The sequence below is a fragment of the Aspergillus luchuensis genome, chromosome 4 (genome assembly GCF_016861625.1).
Source record: "Aspergillus luchuensis IFO 4308 DNA, chromosome 4, nearly complete sequence".
Classification (NCBI taxonomy): domain Eukaryota; kingdom Fungi; phylum Ascomycota; class Eurotiomycetes; order Eurotiales; family Aspergillaceae; genus Aspergillus; species Aspergillus luchuensis.
This window is the reverse complement of record NC_054852.1, coordinates 214,675-234,635: the sequence shown is the minus strand read 5'-3', so window position 1 is coordinate 234,635 and position 19,961 is coordinate 214,675. Positions and strand designations below refer to the sequence as shown.

The 19,961-nt window shown below is 48.2% G+C and overlaps 8 protein-coding genes across 8 annotated transcripts; 6 read left to right on the top strand and 2 right to left on the bottom strand.

Annotated features, from left to right (window-relative positions):
• Positions 1-41: 41 nt before the first annotated feature.
• On the top strand, positions 42-1,456 carry AKAW2_40091A (zinc-binding alcohol dehydrogenase family protein; the record flags this gene model as incomplete). Its single annotated transcript, XM_041688384.1, has 4 exons — positions 42-293; positions 343-383; positions 428-873; positions 918-1,456. 4 exons carry the CDS (start codon positions 42-44, stop codon positions 1,454-1,456), a joined length of 1,278 nt encoding a protein of 425 aa, XP_041542174.1.
• Positions 1,457-2,104: 648 nt separating this feature from the next.
• AKAW2_40090A (LLM class flavin-dependent oxidoreductase) lies at positions 2,105-3,553 on the top strand (the record flags this gene model as incomplete). Its single annotated transcript, XM_041688383.1, has 1 exon — positions 2,105-3,553. The coding sequence occupies one exon, from the start codon at positions 2,105-2,107 to the stop codon at positions 3,551-3,553; it is 1,449 nt and encodes a 482-aa protein (XP_041542173.1).
• Positions 3,554-4,779: 1,226 nt separating this feature from the next.
• AKAW2_40089A (PAF acetylhydrolase family protein) lies at positions 4,780-5,928 on the top strand (the record flags this gene model as incomplete). Its single annotated transcript, XM_041688382.1, has 1 exon — positions 4,780-5,928. One exon carries the CDS (start codon positions 4,780-4,782, stop codon positions 5,926-5,928), a length of 1,149 nt encoding a protein of 382 aa, XP_041542172.1.
• A 629-nt stretch (positions 5,929-6,557) lies between these two features.
• AKAW2_40088A (putative C2H2 finger domain protein) lies at positions 6,558-7,361 on the top strand (the record flags this gene model as incomplete). Its single annotated transcript, XM_041688381.1, has 2 exons — positions 6,558-6,959; positions 7,020-7,361. 2 exons carry the CDS (start codon positions 6,558-6,560, stop codon positions 7,359-7,361), a joined length of 744 nt encoding a protein of 247 aa, XP_041542171.1.
• Positions 7,362-7,879: 518 nt separating this feature from the next.
• On the top strand, positions 7,880-8,836 carry AKAW2_40087A (uncharacterized protein; the record flags this gene model as incomplete). The annotated part of the gene is made up of 1 exon (XM_041688380.1): positions 7,880-8,836. One exon carries the CDS (start codon positions 7,880-7,882, stop codon positions 8,834-8,836), a length of 957 nt encoding a protein of 318 aa, XP_041542170.1.
• A 231-nt stretch (positions 8,837-9,067) lies between these two features.
• On the bottom strand, positions 9,068-10,786 carry AKAW2_40086S (alpha-keto acid decarboxylase family protein; the record flags this gene model as incomplete). Its single annotated transcript, XM_041688378.1, has 1 exon — positions 9,068-10,786. The coding sequence occupies one exon, from the start codon at positions 10,784-10,786 to the stop codon at positions 9,068-9,070; it is 1,719 nt and encodes a 572-aa protein (XP_041542169.1).
• A 1,232-nt stretch (positions 10,787-12,018) lies between these two features.
• ADH1_1 (alcohol dehydrogenase) lies at positions 12,019-15,415 on the bottom strand (the record flags this gene model as incomplete). Its single annotated transcript, XM_041688377.1, has 11 exons — positions 12,019-12,333; positions 12,388-13,733; positions 13,779-13,952; positions 13,999-14,227; positions 14,283-14,536; positions 14,588-14,657; positions 14,724-14,900; positions 14,955-15,037; positions 15,099-15,134; positions 15,181-15,285; positions 15,334-15,415. 11 exons carry the CDS (start codon positions 15,413-15,415, stop codon positions 12,019-12,021), a joined length of 2,871 nt encoding a protein of 956 aa, XP_041542168.1.
• Positions 15,416-16,968: 1,553 nt separating this feature from the next.
• AMD2_1 (acetamidase) lies at positions 16,969-18,876 on the top strand (the record flags this gene model as incomplete). The annotated part of the gene is made up of 5 exons (XM_041688376.1): positions 16,969-17,238; positions 17,303-18,136; positions 18,188-18,235; positions 18,288-18,699; positions 18,749-18,876. 5 exons carry the CDS (start codon positions 16,969-16,971, stop codon positions 18,874-18,876), a joined length of 1,692 nt encoding a protein of 563 aa, XP_041542167.1.
• Positions 18,877-19,961: the final 1,085 nt, after the last annotated feature.

The following is a 19,961-nucleotide window of genomic DNA, read 5'->3' as shown; positions in this document are numbered from 1 at the left end:
GTCGTCTGAAGCAAACTGAACAGTATCACTGAACTGCAATAATGACGACGATATCAACTTATACCCTCCCTGCATCGGTGGAGGAAAAGTACACCACGGTGTACCATCGGGAATTCGTCTTGGAGCAGCGAACAGACCCTACTTATACTACCCAATCGGCACCCACTGATTCGATCATACCATCCAAGACGACTCAGCGTGCACTGCTTCTACATGCTGCGGGAGAACAATATACCCTGGTGACTGATCATGCCATCCCGGAGATCTCTCACAAGGACGAGATCTTAGTTAAGGTACTGATTATCCTATCGTGGCTTCTCGTGGCTTGACTAACATCGACAGATTCAAGCAGTTGGGTTAAACCCTGTCGATTGGAAGGGCCCGTAAGTGTTCCGCAGACACGACCCTTCCCAGCTAACACCATCAGAGCCTTCAACTTCGGCCTCCCCAGTCTACCATGGATCAACGGTCGGGATCTCGCCGGAGAAGTGGTTCGGGTCAACAATGAGAATAGTCGGGTTCGTGTCGGCGACAAGGTGCTGGTTCCATCGACAGACTATCGTGATATTCGGAAAGCTGCCTTTCAAGAATACGCCGTCGCTACCCACTTCAACGCTGCACGTATACCATCGAACTCCTGCATCCACGCTTCTGCCTCGCTCGGTGTTGCCTTTGTCGCTTCTGTCCTAGCCCTTGGTGTATCACTCGGTCTTGACTTCAGGGAGTGCGCCCAGGCCCCGGGTCCGAACTTGCAGGATACGGTTGCTCAGCTTGATATCAACGATATACCCGCCGATATTCGTGGGGAATGCTTTTCATCAAGTGCGGTACCGGAGCGTCTCAGGAAGGGTGACTGGATTGCTATCTGGGGTGGTGAGTTGCCTCTTACATATTCAGATCATCGCTGACTGTCACAGCATCCACTACAACCGGATACATCACCCTCCAACTCGCCAAGCTCGCAGGCCTCCACGTCATCTGTGTAGCAGATATCGCCCGCCACGGCTCGCGACTTCATCAACTCGGTGCAGATGTTCTTGTTGACCGACAAGATACGGAACGAGCTGTGGATATCATACGTGGAGTCACCGGAGGTAAACTCCGGTATGCTGTTGACATTGTCGGGGCAGAGACGGCGACACTACTACAGCGCACACTTGATAATACTATCCGCGAAGATGGCTCTCATTCTCATCTACTCGGTTTGACAGGCCTGCCAAAGGAAAGAAACGAGGCATTGGTATATCACACTGTTCCAATCAAGCTATTCCATACTTCTCCGACCGTGGGAGAGCAGATGGTCTCTTGGTTGGAGGGGTTGCTGGAGACCGAGGCGTTGCAACTGCCAGAGGTTGTTCGACATGAGGGCGGGTTAGGGAGCATTAATGAGTCGCTGGAGGTGTTGCGCAAGGGCAGTGTGTCGGGGAAGAGGATAGTTGTTGATATGGCGGAGTAGAGGGATGTTCCTTTCAACAAATTTTCTCTTTATAAATTGTACATAGACTGAATACTATCATGCGACATATTGAAAATATAGATGGGAAAATAAAATTGTTGACTATCTCTGATGTGTACCGGACAACATCTCCAACCCTACAACCAAACCTACTATTCCTTAACTATTCTATACTACAAAGTAACCACTAAACCCAACAACATCGTAACTGAATCCCAAGTCAAAGCAATTATCACACAAATCTCTTATCAGATACTGACTAACAGCTACAACCGCAGTTACACCAGCACCTCTACCCCTCCTTCCCCTCACTCCCGAGACTACCACAGTTGGCACCATCACCACCGCATCTGGCGCAATCACGCGGCAATCGCACGTCTTCCCCTTGGCCTCGCATACAACCCGCAAATCACAGCCACGAGCATACCTTCTCGTCCGAGTAATACAACTGAGGGGCATTGCTATCACGAGCTATACTGACACGGGAGAAACTAGTGCAAGTTGCACAATACACATACCAGATACCCACTGTGCGACGCTTTATAAACTCACGCCCTGGCCTGTTGACACTGAAACAATACTACCAATATTTTTCCAGTTCCCTCACTCAAGACCGACTATCCTGATTAACTCATCAAGTATTGCAACATGGGCTCCACCGAGAAAAAACATCTCATCCTCAATGCCTTCGCCATGCAATCGCCCTCGCACCTGAACCCGGGCCTGCACCGCTACCCCAAAGACCAAGGCCACAAGTACACCTCCCTGCAGAGCTGGATCCGCGTCGCACAGAAGCTCGAGGCGGCAAAATTCCACGCCATATTCTTCGCCGACGTGCTCGGCGGCTACGACGTCTACAAGGGGCCCGCGAACCTCGACCCGACTATCCCTGCGGGCGCGCAGTTCCCTATCAATGATCCGCTATACAGTATCCCCGCTATGGCGGCTGCTACTGAGACGATTGCTTTCGGTGTGACTGCGTCGACGACATATGATGCGCCGTACGCGATGGCGAGACGCTTCTCTACTGTTGACCATCTATCGAATGGTCGGGTGGGATGGAACATTGTCACGTCATACTTGGAGTCTGCGGCAAGGAACTTCGGATTGAATACGCAGATTGAGCATGATGAGCGGTATCGCATTGCGGATGAGTATCTCGATGTGACGTATAAATTGTGGGAGGGGTCATGGCGCGATGGGGCTGTGTATAAGGGGGATGATCGCGATGGGGTGAAGGGGTATGCAGATCCGAAGGCTGTGAGACAGATTCATCACAAGGGGAAATACTTCAATGTCCCCGGGCCGCATCTGTGTGAGCCGAGTCCGCAGAGGACGCCGTTCTTGTTGCAGGCTGGTACGTCGTCGGCGGGTAAGGCATTCGCGGCGAAGCATGCCGAGGCGATCTTTTTGAATGGACAGACACCTGAGCTGGTCAGACCAAGTGTTGATAGTGTGCGGGAGCAGGCGAAGGCGCTGGGTCGCGATCCTGCGGGGATTAAGATTGTCGCGGGTGTGTTGGTGATTGTTGCGGAGACGGATGAGGCCGCGCAGGCCAAGTTCGAGGAGTATGCCAGATATGGCGATCGCGAGGGCGCGTTGGCCCTGTTTGGAGGCTGGTCTGGGTATGATCTGTCGACATACGATGATGAACAGGACTTCCGATTCGTGGAGCAGCCGGCGGTGCGGAGTATGGTTAATCACTGGGCCAGTACGGTGCCCGGGATGGAGGGGAAGAAGTGGAATAAGAAGACGATTGCGGATTATTTGATTATGGGCGGCAATGGGAGCAAAATTATCGGTGGGCCCAAGACAGTCGCGGATGAGTTGGAGAGGTGGGTGGAGGTTGCTGATGTCGATGGGTTTAATCTCAGCTACGCCAGCATTCCTGAGACGTTTGATGATATTATCCAGTATCTCGTGCCCGAGTTGCAGGCACGCGGGATCTTCCACACCGATTATGCAGTCAAGGGCGGCACGATGCGCGAGAATATGACGGAGCAGAAGGGACAGACGAGATTGCCTGAGTCGCATCCGGGCGCAAAGTATTTCTGGCGTGAGGGCGAGGAGGTGCCTAAGTATGCGGAGGGTCAGTGAGATGGGTTGACAAAATGTAACGATAAGCAGAGAATGAGATGAAACTGTCGAGTATGCTTCTCTATGCGTGTGATAGACTCAGTGTGATCTTAGCTTCCAATTCGACTGGGAAATTGTTAGTCGACCTCGGATAGCCCAATAAACAAGAAACCTTAAAGACAAGGGCTTCGTGTACGTCACCCTTGGATGTAAATCTCTCATAAAAGATAAGCATGGTGCCAAAGGCGAGATCTTGCCTATGCCACAGCACAGTTCTTGTGGGTTACCACATCTGTAGATTTCAATGGCCACCGCAAAGCTAGTACAATCTGGGGTAGCGCTCGGATAAGTCGGGTCAGCTTGGCTCGGGCATTCATGCGATCTCATTTCTAGAACAATAATTCGCGCATACACATTGCAGATGGAAGAAAGACTATAGTTAGGATTTATAGTGACAGTATCTCATGCAGGTATATGAGGTTAGGTTCGGGTGGAGCAATTTTGATGATATGCTGGCTGTTCGTCTCTGTCAGTGTTTTGAGCCCTAGATCGCTGCATGTATGGTGATTATCGGATCGTCAGGGGATGGCATATTCAGAAGCGGCTTGAAGTCCCTGTTGGAGTAAAGAATATTGTTGCTCAGTGAGGGATTCGTTCCCTTTTTCTGTGCCAATGATGATGTACACTAGAGGAATCTGTCACGGGCGTTCGTTAGGCGTCCCGCTTTGATTCACTAAAATGCCGCATTTGCTATTGCTGTTCCACTAGAATCAAGCGAGATGCTTATTGCTAGTCTTCCTTCGTTACTTACGGAGCCATAGCTAGCTGGTGTCTCATACTGCCCCATTCAACCTCAGCCAGTTTCATTAAGATTATACTAGTCAGTAATATACTACCATGTGGTTAGCAGGTACATAATCCATCTGTTATGTTACAGTACATTACAAATGAGCAAATTTATCAAGATATAGCTCAAGACTATCGCCGATAAAAGTCTCCTCTAAGCTGCCATATGGTCAAAGAACCACCATCGGGCATAATCATCACACACCAATCATCCACCACGGGACTCAGTGCTCCACAACCGGGCAAACCAAGCATTCGGATACCGAAAGTAGATATCTATCGCCAGTAAATGTATGCAACATGGCAAGTATAAATACAGGCCTTTGACTGCTGTTCATCATGGCAATTCCATTCCAGGCTCATCGGTTTTTAATTTATCTTCATCGTCAAAAGCTGCTATAATGATTCCTGCCATCCTATGCACCAGCCTTTTGCTTCTCGGTCTCGGCCAAGCAGCAACCGTTCCTCTTCCTCCAGGCACTGGGCCATGCGGCGTCACGCTCAAGGCCAGTGAACTAGTCGACTGGTCTCGAACCAATCCATTCAATCCAGAAGGGGGGAAACGTGCCCTCATGGTCACGACCTTTACACCCGTCAACTGCGGGAGCGTGCTCTCTGAATCCTACTTCCCGAATGCAACAGCAGCATATGAAGATGAAACATTCCAGTCTTTCGGGCTACCTGCAGGAACGTTCGAGTCCTTTCGCATCCAGGCACAGCAACAGCCACTCTCGTCTCGTAACAACGAAAGTTACCCAATTGTGCTCTTTTCACCGGCCCTGGGTGTATCAAGATTGATGTACACCTCGCTGCTTCAAGACATTTCCAGTCACGGATTTGCAGTCATCTCCGTCGATCATCCGTATGATGCCAATATCGTGGAATTTCCCGATGGTAGTACGATCATCGGTGTCCTCGACAACACTACAACAGATGCACAGTTCACTTGGGCAATGAACGTTCGCGTCCAAGACATGATCTTTGTTTACAACCAAACCCACAACGAGACGGCGGTCAATGAAATATTCCCCTTGTCACTAGACAATCCACGCCTACTGTCTCTCGACCGCGTATCAATCACCGGCCATTCCCTCGGCGGAGCGACAGCCGCACAGACAATGTTGGTTGACAACCGATTTGTCGGAGGCATCAATTTAGACGGTTCATTCTGGGGATCCGTCCTCAAAAAGGGACTGTCCAGCCCGTTCCTAATGTTCAGTAATGCCAACCACACTGCAGAAACAGATCCTAGCTGGGGAACATTCTGGTCGAACTTACGAGGATGGAAATTGGAACTACGACTCGCACAGTCTAAGCACTATTCCTTTTCCGACTTACCGGTACTGGTGGATTCTCTGAGTATCTCTGACGAACTAAAAGAAATTGCTCAGGAAACTTATCTTGGAACGATTGGCGCTTTGAGGGCTAAGAATGTGGTTGTCTCATACATGGTTGCTGCGTTGCAGTATTTTGCTTATGGGCGCACGTCGGATCTTCTGAGTGGCCCTTCTGCAGCATATCCGGACGTTACGTTTGTTCATTCTGCCTAGTCCATTTTGGTGCTGATATGTCCATATCAACGAGGGTGTTGCATTCGCAGTAGTGCTGTGTGAAAGGCTTACCATACATCTGAATATCAATCAGGCTGAAGCTTATTATGGCTCATAGTAGGCAGAGGCCGAAATAATTGCTAAATTTAACAGTGTTCCACTTGTATGAGTTCCTCCCTGGGTGCAAGTGAAATTACAGCCGCACATACTAGTCACTTCCAGTAATTCACAAATTTGTCCATCACAGCGCCAAACCTGTTAATGTAAGGCTTAGTCTAGCTTTTTCCAACTCATCACAATATCAATGGAAGGGCTAGTCGCCCCTGTGAATTTTTAGAACCAGTCAGTCCAGCACTCTCACCCTATGATTTAGCCGCCGCACATGTCTGCACAGAGTAATTAAGCGCCGGCTGAGAGGTAATTGTTCCATATATAGCATTGGGGCACAATCAAGGGGTTATCCCGGCGTCTCGAGGGTGTGGAGGATTCACAGGTCCGGAATTAGCCGCCGTGAATCCACCACAGGTTTAAATGTTTTAATTCTTGATCCAACTGTTGTATCTCTACAAACTACACTCTATCACTTTGCAGACTTGTACTACTCATTTGGACTATTACACATCAGCGACATGGGCGACTTGGGGCCATATCTCGAATACGATGGTGAAGACTACATCTGTACTATCTGTGACAGATGTTTCAGGACTGAAGGTGCGCTTTTCGCCCATTGCAGAGCAACCACACGACATGAATGGTGTGAGAGATGTCGTCGGGTATTTGTCTCAGAAGACTCGAAGAATGCACACATCCGAGCATCCAAGAGGCATAATCTTTGTCGTTCTTGTTGCGAACCAATAGACTTTGAAACGAATGAAGATCTTCGAGACCATCTGGAGGATTATCATCATGCTTGTCTTGAGTGCAACATTTTTTTCAAGTCTGCTGAGGATGTCCTAAGCCATGATATCTCTGTCCACCATTATTGCAATATCTGCGACAGATACTTCGGCAACGAAAACAATCTAAGAATGGTAAGCTGAGCGACCCTATCGTTGTTGTGTGCAAGGTTCTGATACTTTAATTCTTTCCAGCATCGGCAGAAGCACCAACCCATGGACGTGGAATGCTATGGCTGCTATCATCGCTTCAGGTCATTTTCCGGGATGTTAATCCATCTGGAATCAGGGGCCTGTCAATCGGGGGTTTCGGAAGAGACGATTGATGATTTAGCAACGGAGTGTTACCAGAGCAGGAAATATATCGTTGGAACAGATGGAGACTGGCAGTATGAGTGTCCAGACTGTGAGAGGCAGTTCTGGCAACTATCTGCGTTGTACCAGCATGTTGAGGATGTCCCTGCCTGCTCCTATCTTGCGACTGGGGATGGTTGTTTAGCCAAGCTTGAACGCTTTATGGCTTCCAGGTTGCCATGAATCCATGCATTCCTCCATGTTGACTCCTTGTTCTTGCTAGAGGCAAATCATAGCATGCATGTGAATTGATCCTTCAGGTTAACACGGTACCATATCATCCATTCATCCTAGATGCATAAAAGTGACGGCGGGCCCGTATTAACGACTGCGCATCCTGGTGCATGTATGATTCGAGTGATGGCCCCGTATTAACGGCTGTGCGTCCTGATGCACGTAGTTGAAGTGAATAACCAAATCAATTCTAAAACTATAAAAGGACCGTGGGAAGCCCATTCCTTGATCTTCTCTACATATCTCAAATTGTATCTTAGAGTTTTCAGTTCGCACTTTGCAACACCACTCTTTGGAAGAGAAAGCAATCCACCATGATGCGTGTTTACAAGTTCTATCTCGCCCTAGTGGCCATCCTTCTAGCCCTATGCATGGCCGACTCCACCATGGACTCTTCCTGGACCTCACTACCGACTAGTCTAGCGATAACACGGACAACACAGGCACCACGTCTACTGAAGTCAACAATGAACTCTACCACAGACATCCCACCCACGACCATGACTAGGCCTTCTTTACTATTATCAACGGTATCATCATCGTCATCATCTTCAACAGCAGCAACAACAACAACCTACTTCATCATCCTCCGCACCAGCAACACCACCCACCTCGACAACCTAGGCGCCAGCATCCTCAACGTGAACGCCACAACCAACCAAACCACTGCCATCTTCAACTGCCAAAGCAGCAAGCTCGGCAACTGTCTCATCACAGTGCCAGTATCAGCAATGAATGGCCCGTCAGCTGCAGAACTCACTCTCACGAGCGTCGACTCAGTCACTCCCTTAACCCATCGTCTGAAGACTACCACATCGATGGTGATCCGATATGCGATCCATACGTATGTGGTTCGATGCGACATTACAGCCTCCTTCAACGCTTCCTGCACAACTACAGACTATGCTTGGGAGTCCTCTGACGCCTCCACGTTCCCTTATACGTCTACCTATTCGAGGACGGTGTCAGCTCTAGCGTATATGTCTATTCCAATCACAGCTGGGTTGGAGAAACTGTCAAGATCGGTTGGTGTGTCTACGGCGGTTGCAGATCCTACTGCATCTGCCACAGAAGGAACGGGGCCACATCCTGAAGAGCATTTCAAGAGCCCATTGGCGTGGATAGCGGCCCCCATCGTGCTTCTTGTTGTGGCTGGTGCTTTGATTGCCGGTGTTATGTTCTGGCGAAAACGGAAGAGATCTGCTGATCGGCCAGCATCGTCGGAGGGTGAGGAAGATACGACCTGGGGTGTGTTTGGGAAGGCGGAGCTGCCGACGGCGGGGTGTGGTATTGTGGAGGCTCCGGGACATGAACAGGAGTGGGTCGAGTTGGTCGCGGTTGGGAATGAGATATCGGAGCTGCCGACGAATTGGAATGTGGCGGAGTTGCCGGCTACTTGGGAGGTGGCGGAGTTGCCTGGGTAGGGTGGAATGATTGAGATATGAGGGGTGCGTGGGAGTCTTCAAGGCTACATAGGATCTAGTGGTATTGAGTGAAGGGCCGGAATCATAGAGAAGTCTTGGAGCATTGTAATGTGCGTGGTCAAGTTTATGTGTAGCGACACAGCAATGAGATTATCTACAGTCCCTTTTAATTGTCACTTCCAACAGTGTGTAGATTTATGTCCATGTATTACTCTTCGTGTATCACTCTACCTATGCACCGGTCTGTCTTTGTTGATCGATAAGAATCGACAAAGGACCGATAGGAGCGTCCTCCCGATCTAGCATTATCTCTACCATGCGCAGCTCCTTCCCATTGCTAACAACATCGTCCGAAAGAACATCCTCTAACTCCTTCCAGGTTTTAACGGAAGCTGTATATGTATCTTCGCTCGCTCCGAAAAAGCTAGGGGCCTGTAGATATCTCCACCGCGACACGTCGTTGTATCCCTGCTTCCGACCGTGGATGCACCGCTCAATAGTGTATCCGTCGTTGTTGATGAGGAAGACTACGACATTCAGCTTCAGTCGAATGATTGTGGACATTTCCTGTGCGGTCATCTGGAAGCTACCGTCGCCGATGAGAAGGACCGTGCGTGCATCTTTGATGCCGTGGTAGTTGTTTGATGCCATCAGCTCCTCCTGCGCGAGAGCGGCACCTTGTGCTCCTGGTAGCATGTATCCGATGGACAGCCAGGTCACAGGAGCGAAGAGGCGGGTGTGCTTGGGAAACGCCATCTCACGGACACCATATCCTGCCGTGCCTGTTTCTCCCAGTAGGATGTCGCCTGGACGAAGGAAGTTCGCAAACACTCGCCACAGTTTATCCTGGGAGATCGGTTTATCTCCCTCCACTTCGGAGAATGAGACGAGTTTATCACGGGGCAGGTTAGGATAAGGGTCATAGCGATGGATTCTGTCGAGGTCGATGGTCTGGATGAGACGGGATGTGGTGAGCTTGGCAGGAATGTCCCGAACAATCTCCGTGCCAAACTTGACTTCGTTGTCGGTGAACAATATCGCAACCTCAGGCTTGGGGATAATCTGGTAGAAGTAGGAATTGGTGGAGCTGAAGTGTGGCCCAAAGCACAATACCAGGTCTGCTCCATTGTAGAAGTCTTGTACTTCAGTCGGGTCGTAGTTACCGCGGTAGATTCCATGGAAGTTTGGCCGTGTGTTATCTACCAATCCTTTCCCGAAATTGGTGGCCCACGTCGGGAAGTTTGTAGCATTGATGATCTTCTGCACCTCGTCCACAATGCCTATCGGTCTGATTTCTCCATCGACGAGAATAATCGGTTGCTTTGCTGCATAGATGCGTTCCAGAATTCTTGCCACGACATCGTCTTGAATCTGGGAAGGAACAGGCTCGGGCGTGCTGACGGCGAGCGCGAGTCTTTCATCTGACACATACTGGTGCACCATATCCATTGGCACCTCGATATAGACCGGTCGGCTATGAAGGAGACACTGTCGTAGTACTTCATCGATTTGTGCTGGAGCGGTGCGTGGATCCCGCAAGCTGGCCTGAGCGATAGTCAAGTGTTCATAGATCTTAGCGAAGCGCCCATATTCGCCATCGTTGAAAGTATGGTGAACCAATTTGCGTCCCTCCTGCAAGTCCCGAGCTGGTGTTCCGACAATGTGCACGACAGGCGCCCGCTCAGTGTAGGCTCCTGCGATCGCATTGACAGCAGACAGCTCCCCGACACCGAAAGTGGTGATCACGGCGCCAATGCCTTTGATTCTGGCGTACCCGTCGGCGGCGTAGGCGGCGTTTAACTCGTTCGCATTACCGACCCATCGCAAACCGGCCGGCTCCACATAGTCAAGCAGAGTGAGGTTGAAATCGCCGGGCACACCGTGGACGGAAGCTACGCCCAGGTCTTTGAGCCGACGGAAGAGATATTCAGCGACTTTGATGGAAGGCATGTTGAACTGGTGGCAGATGGGAAAGAACAAAGAGCTCCGTCAGGAACCGCGGTTCTTATCAACTTATCAGGTTACCCCGCCCCGTGACTCTTTTCTCCGACTCGCCGACTCTCCGATACCCGGTCCGGTGGGAGCGCCGCTGCCCGCCAATAACCGCTCGATTCACTCCTCTTTGGATATTGCGTGACTATAATTAGCAGATGGGTATCAAGCAGGAGTTCTAGTGACAAAGTACGGTGTGCTTTAGTTCTGGTTGGTCATCACTGCTGGTAACTGTATTTTCAAATTCCAATTAGTATAAGTAGTTTACAACTATATATATATGTATGTTTGACTATCTAATTAGCTACTCGAACCGAATCGAGTACAAACTATCTATCTGCCCGAACTGTGCGAGCTAGCCTAAATATTCAGAAATATACGCAATTATAAATCAAAAGGCCATTCCAAATAACTGAGATCTGTTAAGTAATGGAAATACATGCCCAGGAATGTGAAGTCATGTTGGCCCAAAACAGAAGTTCCACGCGGAGATCCTTATCAATGCCATTGATCAGATAAGAAACAGCATCCACAATAAAGCCACGTGATGCCATTAGCTGCTCATCATCACGTGGCATATGGTCCTGAAATTAATTAAGACCTATTATTTCTCATAATAAAACTAGCGCAATTGTAATTATATTCATAAGAATCACAAAGTAATATGAGACCCATTACTCTAGTTATATACTACCATATCCTTTCATACTTGAAAAAAAATTTTTTAATAAGGCAAAGAATCATTTACTTATACGACTTCACTACTTTCTAGATTGAGATGTAGCAGAAAAGTATGAATATCTTTCTTGTAGCTTTTTTCGGATTTCTTTATCTCTTAACTTCTCTCCTGTGAATCGTTTTCTAGATATAATTTCTTATTCCATATATATAGTTACCTACAACCCTTGCACTTGTTTTAATCAGACAAGATGGAATATAATTATAGTAACTAATATAAAGATATCCAACGAAGAATGATATTGTTATTCTACGGTCATTCTATCGTGAGTGTTTATATATCTGTGCTATGTATAGCTCTGCAGGTTGCGTCATCTATCCTAGAGAATCCTGTGATCATTATCGAGTCAATTTGATATGCCAACAGCAAAAACTAGCCGAAAGACGTGCAAACATATTCCAATGTCCTAGAAGAACAATGGGAAATATGAACTGTCCTTAGTGTCGCAATATTAGGCCTCTTTGCCCCTCGTGCCGACAGCCAAGCCAAAGCGTTGTAGTGAGGAGCTGATGTCGCTGGGATCGATGCAGCACTCCAAGAAGGCAAGCTTCTTGGGTTCATGCTCAGCACGTCTTAGGGCTATCAATAAGTCTGTAGTGGTTGTGATCTGCGCTGAAAACATCGGAGGGTCTGAACAAGTTTCCGTGAGTTTGTGGTCGACATATGGGTTATCGTAGAAGGCATGAAAAGTGCTACAGAGGCTATTCGCCAATGAGGTATAATTCCAGTTCGAGTAATAGTTGTATGGTCCATCATGAATTGCGGTCTAGAAATAGTAAGACAACCATTCTTGTTATGGATGTTTTTCACCTGAACTCACCTCTATTGCGTATCCTAGATTATTAAAGACGAAGATGATGGGATTGAGCCTAAGGCTGATCATGGTGCTCAATTCCTGGAACGTCATGCGCAAGCTACCGTCCCCGATCATCAAGATGACTCGTTGATTTGGCCGGCCGAGTTGATAACCAAGAGTGGCCGGAAGGCTCCACCCGATTGAACCATACACCATCTGCATCTGATAATCGGCTCCCCAGGGCAACTTGATCATTTGCCCATTGAACCAGCTATCACCAGTATCAGCGATGACGGAATTTTCGGGTCCTATCACCTCTTGAATGCCACCGAGGATGGTGGACAGCGAGAGCTTTGAGGTATCTATAGTTGCTCGTTTGACTTTGACAGTTGGGATTATCCCGTTAGGTTGCACAGTACCTTTGTGTTGGATATTAGACTGGGCGATAAGTTTTATCAACTCATTGAGCGGTATATCTGTGTAACTCTCATCACTTGGAATAGTGACAGATCCGTCCTGGAGGTCGAGGATACGATGCGATTCTTCTCGAATATTGAGACAGCCCAAGGTGTGGTAGTCAGTCCAACGACACCCAACCATAACCCATAAATCAGAATCCATGAAAACTTTCTCACTTTTTTGATCGCTTGCACTGGACCAAAAAGTTCCCAAAAACTGAGGATGGTCTTCAGGGACAAGAGACTTGCCGTCTGGTTGGACCAGAACCGGGCAACCGAGTTTATCGATGAGGGACACCAACACTTGAGGGAGAACAGTTTGGCGCACATGGGCCCCAACCAGTAAAATAGGCTGTTTGGCCCCGTTCCAGCAATTTGTAACCGCTTCAACGGCATTGAGAGCGTGGTCCATCTCGAATAGTTCAGAACAGTTGATGGGCAGAGGTCCAGGGGGTGTGCAAGGCTCCTGAGCAATATCTGTAGGGATCTCGACGTACACAGGGCGTGATGCATTCAAACAGTGGATAATCACACCATCGAGAGCCTCCGCAGGATTTTGCGAGCTTGAGAGACGTACAGATAGTGCCGTGACTTGGTCGAACATTCGCAAAGCTTGGTCTTTGTCATTTGTGCCTAGCGTATGATGGACCAATCGCTTGTCTTCGAACGCTTTCTGCGGCGGACAGCCGGATATGACCACTACTCTCAGGCCTTCTGAGTATGCACCAGCAATGGCGTTGATCAATGAAAGACCTCCAACCATGAATGTTACGAATACAACGGCGACTTTACCGGGCGAACTTCGAGCGTAGCCATCCGCAGCATATCCGGCGTTCAACTCTGTACAGCATCCGATCATGCGTATGGATCCATTTTTTAGTAACTCGTCAAGTAAGCCCAAGTTGAAGTCGCCTATTGACGTTAGCATGCGCCTCTGGCCTAGCCCCTCTGACATACCAGGTACTGCAAAGTAGTCCGTGACTCCCAGCTCCTCCAACCGGTAGGCTAGTCTGGTGCCCACAGTGAACTGTTCAGGACAGAACCGCGGTTCCAATTGTGCAGTTAGTCTGACAGGAGTAGATTGTACTTTATCGTCTGCGATTCGAAGAACGGCCCGTCCTTCCATTTCTCCTGAATAGTGTTAGCATATTCTCGCCTGAACGAACGGATTTCATACCAGTCTCCATACGCTCATACACCTTCGGCAGCTCGTGTACATCAAGAACATTGTAAGGCGGAATAATTCCGGAACGGCAGGCAATTTCCAGTGCTGCTTCTGTCTCGTGGCGATTACCCACGTAACTCCCTTTTATAGTGATATTTCGAAGGACGATTGTAAATATGTCTGCGTTCATGCAGCCTGGTGGCAAGCCGACGGCAACAATGGTTCCCATTGGCTTGACGTACTGTATTTATTCTGGATTAGGTCTTGCAGTAGAAGGCTTTAATAGAAATACGAACGTGAATAGCGTCGTCAAATGGCTTTGTCGTTGAGCTGACGACGATTACTGCATTTGGCCCCCCTTCAGTAACTTCTTTGATCTCTTCGACCAAGTCTGATGAAGATTTGTAGTCGACAAAGTAGTCGGCGCCCAATTTCTCGACGCACATTTTCCTCTTAGATTCGCCTGCTGAAATTGCCAGAACGCGGTACCCGCATGCTTTTGCAAACTGGCACGCTAATGTACCAAGACCTCCACCTGCTCCTGCAATTGCTAGGAGAAGTTATTATAAGCGTTTATTGTCTCAGATAAAGACATCCATACCGACTAACTCTCCTTGCTCGAGCTTGCACTCTTTGAGTGCTTTGTACACCGTGAGACCAGCGCACAATATCTTCGAAACCAAGTTAGATCGTCAACAGCAAGATGGTAAAGGAAGCATCTCTGTACTGGTACATACTGGAGCAGCTTGGTCGAGGGGCATGCCAGATGGTATGCGGACTGCGTTCTCTGCTTTGCACACACAATATTGCTGGAAGGTTCCGTCGACGGTATATCCAGAAAGCTCGATATGTGGACATAGTGGTTGGGAACCACGAGAGCAGAAGCCACAGACTTCGCAGGTCCTGTTCACCCACTGTAGCAATTTGTGAGCATACACCTATTGGTAAATACTTTGTGGCATCCACACCTGTATGCCGACTTTGTCACCGACGGAGATATCCCTGACATCCTTGCCAAGAGCCACGACTATGCCAACCCCCTCGTGGCCGCCTTTGGATAAGGTAAGCTACACATACAATGTGGATCAGATGAAAACATTCAACTAACTTACCAACGAGGTTATCCTTTGGCTTCACAGGCCAGTGTCCTATAGCTTGTCAGCAATGTATTGCAGAACCAAAGAGACTACAGACCTTTCCACGCGTGAAAATCGGTATGACAAACACCTGAAAACAATATTTTGACCAATATCTCATCCACACGGTACTTGGGCACGCCAATTGTGGCAAGCTCAAGTCCTAAACCGGTTTAGCCGAACATCCTCCCAACGGTAGCTTCTCACTTACGTCCACCATGTGACTTGGACATATATGCCCTTTGGGAGACCGGAATCTCCCATTCTTGTGGCGTTGCTAGCGACATCCTCATAGCCTCTAATGGGCTTCCAGCCAATACTCTGAATACCGATTCTCTGGGACTTTCGGCGTTGTCAGCACTTATAACATAAGGCCATATCTCAGCCAGGCATGTGATATATCAATTTTAAGTTAGGTATACCACCAATGTGGCATCCTCTTTCGGACAGGAGCATCGCTCCCCTTACTTCCTATCAAATCCCATGAATAGACTATACCTTTACTGTATCCTGTTACATTGTTTCGCTTGCTTCTGCTGTAGAGCGCGTCTCTTAACATCAGACTATGCCAAGGGTCGTATGAGTAAGGATTAAAGATAATATGCTCCAGTCTAGGTATTAGTAATTTGGGCCAAGTGTACAAAATAACTCTCGGCAACTGCAGCGTTCCTCATGTAGTAACTGGTTGTAGCAGATGGAATTTGTATTGGCTTAATGATTGCACGGCATACAATGCAACCTGCTAGGAGAGCAGAGAAACTTACGTTATCGGCTCTGGTTACACAGTGCGGATCCTGATTCCCTAAAGGCTCAGATATTCTCCTGAAAGCCTTGCCAACTGAGATGATATCTTTCATATCTTGACCTGTACATTATCCATAATTGTAATCGAATGGGAGCCCGAGAGATCTGCAACGAGGGAAACCTGATCCAAAAGCAAACCCACCTGCACGAAGCAGAAAATCAGACCACCAAGGTTATTGCATTCTCCTGGGTATGCTTAGAACTTGGAAAGCTACTGTCCATGGCACCCAGGTTACAACTCGTCGCTGATCTGCATAGTCTGCTTATATCCTGATTGCTAAATATTGACCTCTTGATGGATGATTGCCACACATCCCTTACTTTGCCAATGACGCCACTCGTTAGTCTTTGAAGTAATTGTAGGACCCAAAATTGTATGAGGCGTGATCTATACTAATGTCTGATGAGCACAGAATTGCCTTCCATATGCTTCCATGCTATTTATCACGATTATAGTACTATGTGCATGGACCAAAAGTTTCGGTGTAGTAAAGTTCGCGATGTATTGGCATTTCCGATCATCGGTCTGCAAGGGGTGATAAATCACTTCCGCGGCTCCTCTTCATTATGCCATGATAGAGCTTTGCACCAAGCCGGAGCTTATGGGAAAAAGAAAATTTCCGCAGAATGGTGAATTACTTCTCATATGCTACTCTGAGCCCTGCAGATACACTAGACTATGTGAGCTACGCTTTTGGCTGGGTTCTCATTTTCAAGGTGCTCCTTTTCCTAAGACGGACGGGGTCAGTTAATATGCTGAGAGGCGAATTCGGAAATTTTTATTGTAAGACTGTTAAGCAGGCAGCAGTCTCGAACTGTACCGCCTTTCTTAACTGTTGCTCTGTGCATGAATCGCGCATGAATCGCTTCTTCCCCTATAATAGTACTAGGGCAGTTGTATTTGTATACACGAGAATGACTAAGCAGTATCGGGCCGATGACTCCGACATGCATGATGTGCCGCTGTGGATGAGTCAATTGTGTTGCGCTGGTATATCCATCAACCGCCCATCCCATACAGGATAGCAACCTTAAAGAAATAATGCATTCCGAGATGCCATCCTGGCAGAAGGCAGCCCAGGCTAAACGCCAGGCTATTTTGAACGCGATTCCCCAGAAATGGAGAATTCAGTATGACACCCTACCAGTTGATGTCACGGGTGAATTCATTCAGGGGTACTTGACTCCTCGTGAAATAGAGATTACCGAATCCGATGCTATTGCGATCACAAGTCAAACCACCTCAGGAAGTTGGAGTGCTGTCGAAGTGACGGAAGCTTTCTGTCATAGAGCTGCTATTGCTCATCAACTTGTATGTTATCCAGCCGTCGATTTTATTGCTTTGAGATATATCGCGTCTGTTGACTCCAGTATAGGTCAATTGTCTACATGAGGTATTCTTCGAAGATGCTATTCGTGTTGCTAAGGAGCTCGACGAGCATCTGGCAGCAACAGGGACACCCAAAGGCCCGTTGCATGGACTTCCAGTAAGTCTGAAGGATCAATTCCATGTCAAAGGCGTCGACACAACCATGGGCTACGTGGGCTGGATCGGAACCTTTCAGGGCAAAAAAGACGATCCTCGCCATAGAGTGGCAGAGAGTGAACTAGTACGGGAAATTCGCAACCTCGGAGCTGTGTTGTTTTGTAAAACCAGTGTACCCGTCACACTCATGTCAGGAGAGACAACAAATCATATTATTGGTTATACGTGGAACCCCAAGAATCGCCATCTATCGAGTGGTGGAAGTTCTGGCGGAGAAGGGGCTCTAATTGCGCTCCGCGGTTCACCGGCGGGGTTCGGTACCGATATTGGTGGTAGTGTTCGGATTCCTGCTTCTTTTAACGGAATTTTTGGGCTGCGCCCATCTGCAGGAAGAATTCCGTATGAAGGCGCAGCAAACTCCATTGACGGCCAAAACACCATTTTGTCAGTCATTGGCCCGTTGGCGACAAGTATTGGGGGATTGAAGTTACTTTTCAAAGCCATCCTCTCCCAGGAGCCATGGCAGTATGATCCTCTCTCTTTGCCGTTACCATGGAGAGATCATGTTGTGGATCAAACGAAGAAGTTGATTACAAAGAAGGATGGTACATCTTCTCAACTTACCTTTGGTATCTTGCGGCATGATGGACGTGTCGAACCTCAGCCGCCGGTGAAGGTAGCTATGGACTTTATGGAACGCATTTTGAAGGACTCGGGCCACCAGGTAATCAGAGATGAAGAACCTTATTGCTCACTGATCTAACACGCGTATTAGGTCATAGAATGGGACCCTGATTTGTGTCGCGAAGGCCAAGAAATTGCGGTATGTCGAAATCTGGGATGCATATTTAGAGCAGTGAGCTGATTCTCCGTAGAGCGAAATCTACGATATGGACGGTGGCGAAGACCTTCTGAGTCACATTGCCTTGTCAGGAGAGGAACAGATTCCTCAGTGCTCCGTTGAACCAGTCAAGCCCTTCAACGCCCGGGAGGTAGCGGAACTCAACGTGCGGAAAAGGGAATACCAGAAGAGATATATGGACTACTGGAACAGCACGGCCAAGTTGACTACCACAGGAAGGCCAGTTGATGCTGTCATCTGCCCAACCGCACCTCATGCAGCTGTTATTCCAGGAAAGTACCGTCATACTGGATATACTACGTTTATCAACACTCTGGATTATACAAGCTTGGTAGTCCCTGTATGCTGTGCTGACAAGTGTCTTTCGTCCATGACCGAACGGTCAAAGTATCTGAGTGAGTTGGATCGCAAGATATATGAAGATTGTAAGTAGGCCTTTTCAGACCCTTCTGAAGCGAATCCTGACCTTATTAGACGATCCGGAAATTTACCACGGAGCACCCATTGGACTACAGTTATTCGGCAGGCGGTTGGAGGAAGAAAAGATCATTACGATCGCTGAATATCTTTCCGAGAAAGTCAAAGTTTATACCGGACAATGAGAACTGGAGACTTCGTCCACAGATCCGGAATCAATTATTCGATGACTGCTTAAGGTCCAACCTACTCAGGGCGTACACCATGTGCAAAAAGCACGCTTTCGTTGGCATTGATGATAATATAGCGCCGAATGACTGATAGCGAATTGTATATAATGGCTTTAGTCATAGTCAAATCTAACTCAGCTTATATCGCCTCCACTCCGAAGGCTCCCAGAATGATAGCACTTTCGGAGCCGAAGATTAGGACAATTCGCAAATCAGGAGAGTCCGCTGGATATCTATTCACATGGCTGCCCACTGCAGCCCAGCCAACGAAATACCTATTCGACCCCGCTTCGCTAACCGCGCGGTAGGTAGTATCTTCGTATTTCGTGCTCAAAATTGTGTTCTCGGCACCAATTATGGCATTGAATATTCGTACCAAGGCGACCTCAAGATCTACTGCGGGCCAGCTGAAGTGGATATCAGCGCAGTCTGTGCTATTAACGAGTGCAGCCGAGGATCGCATTGAAGGTGATGGCTGTCACAGCCAGGACAACATGATGAACGTTGGTATTTTCAGGATTGGAAGCTAGCTGATGCTGATAGGAATGAGTATCCCTAGAGAGCTAGTGGGTGGGTCCTTATATACTGAGCTCACGTTGGGATGACAATTGCCGTGTTCCTATCTGATCCGTCTTACTCAGGGCTATTCCATTCAATGTCCACTAGCTTTCGGAGGTACGATATCCGTATCCCTTGACTGGACGGATAAAACCATCTGCAATTTATTCGACACCACACTAGCTCATGCTGACTAGAATCATCTCCTGCTGGTATTCCTCAGAGCTTATTACTGAACTTGTGCGAATCAATATATTGCCTGACGCAAAAGAAATGAAGCGTAGCAGCGGAAAAGGACCGAGCCTTCAGAATCACCTAGCATCTATCACCTTCCTCTTACCATTAATTCTCTTATGGGGCCAGCTTGTGCATATGAAGAGTAGCCTACTACGTGGCTCTGCTGGAACCATTTTGCCCAACTATTAGATGCGAGTAATTGCACCTACTTTGGCCTGTTCCACACGGTATCTTAGGAACTGCAT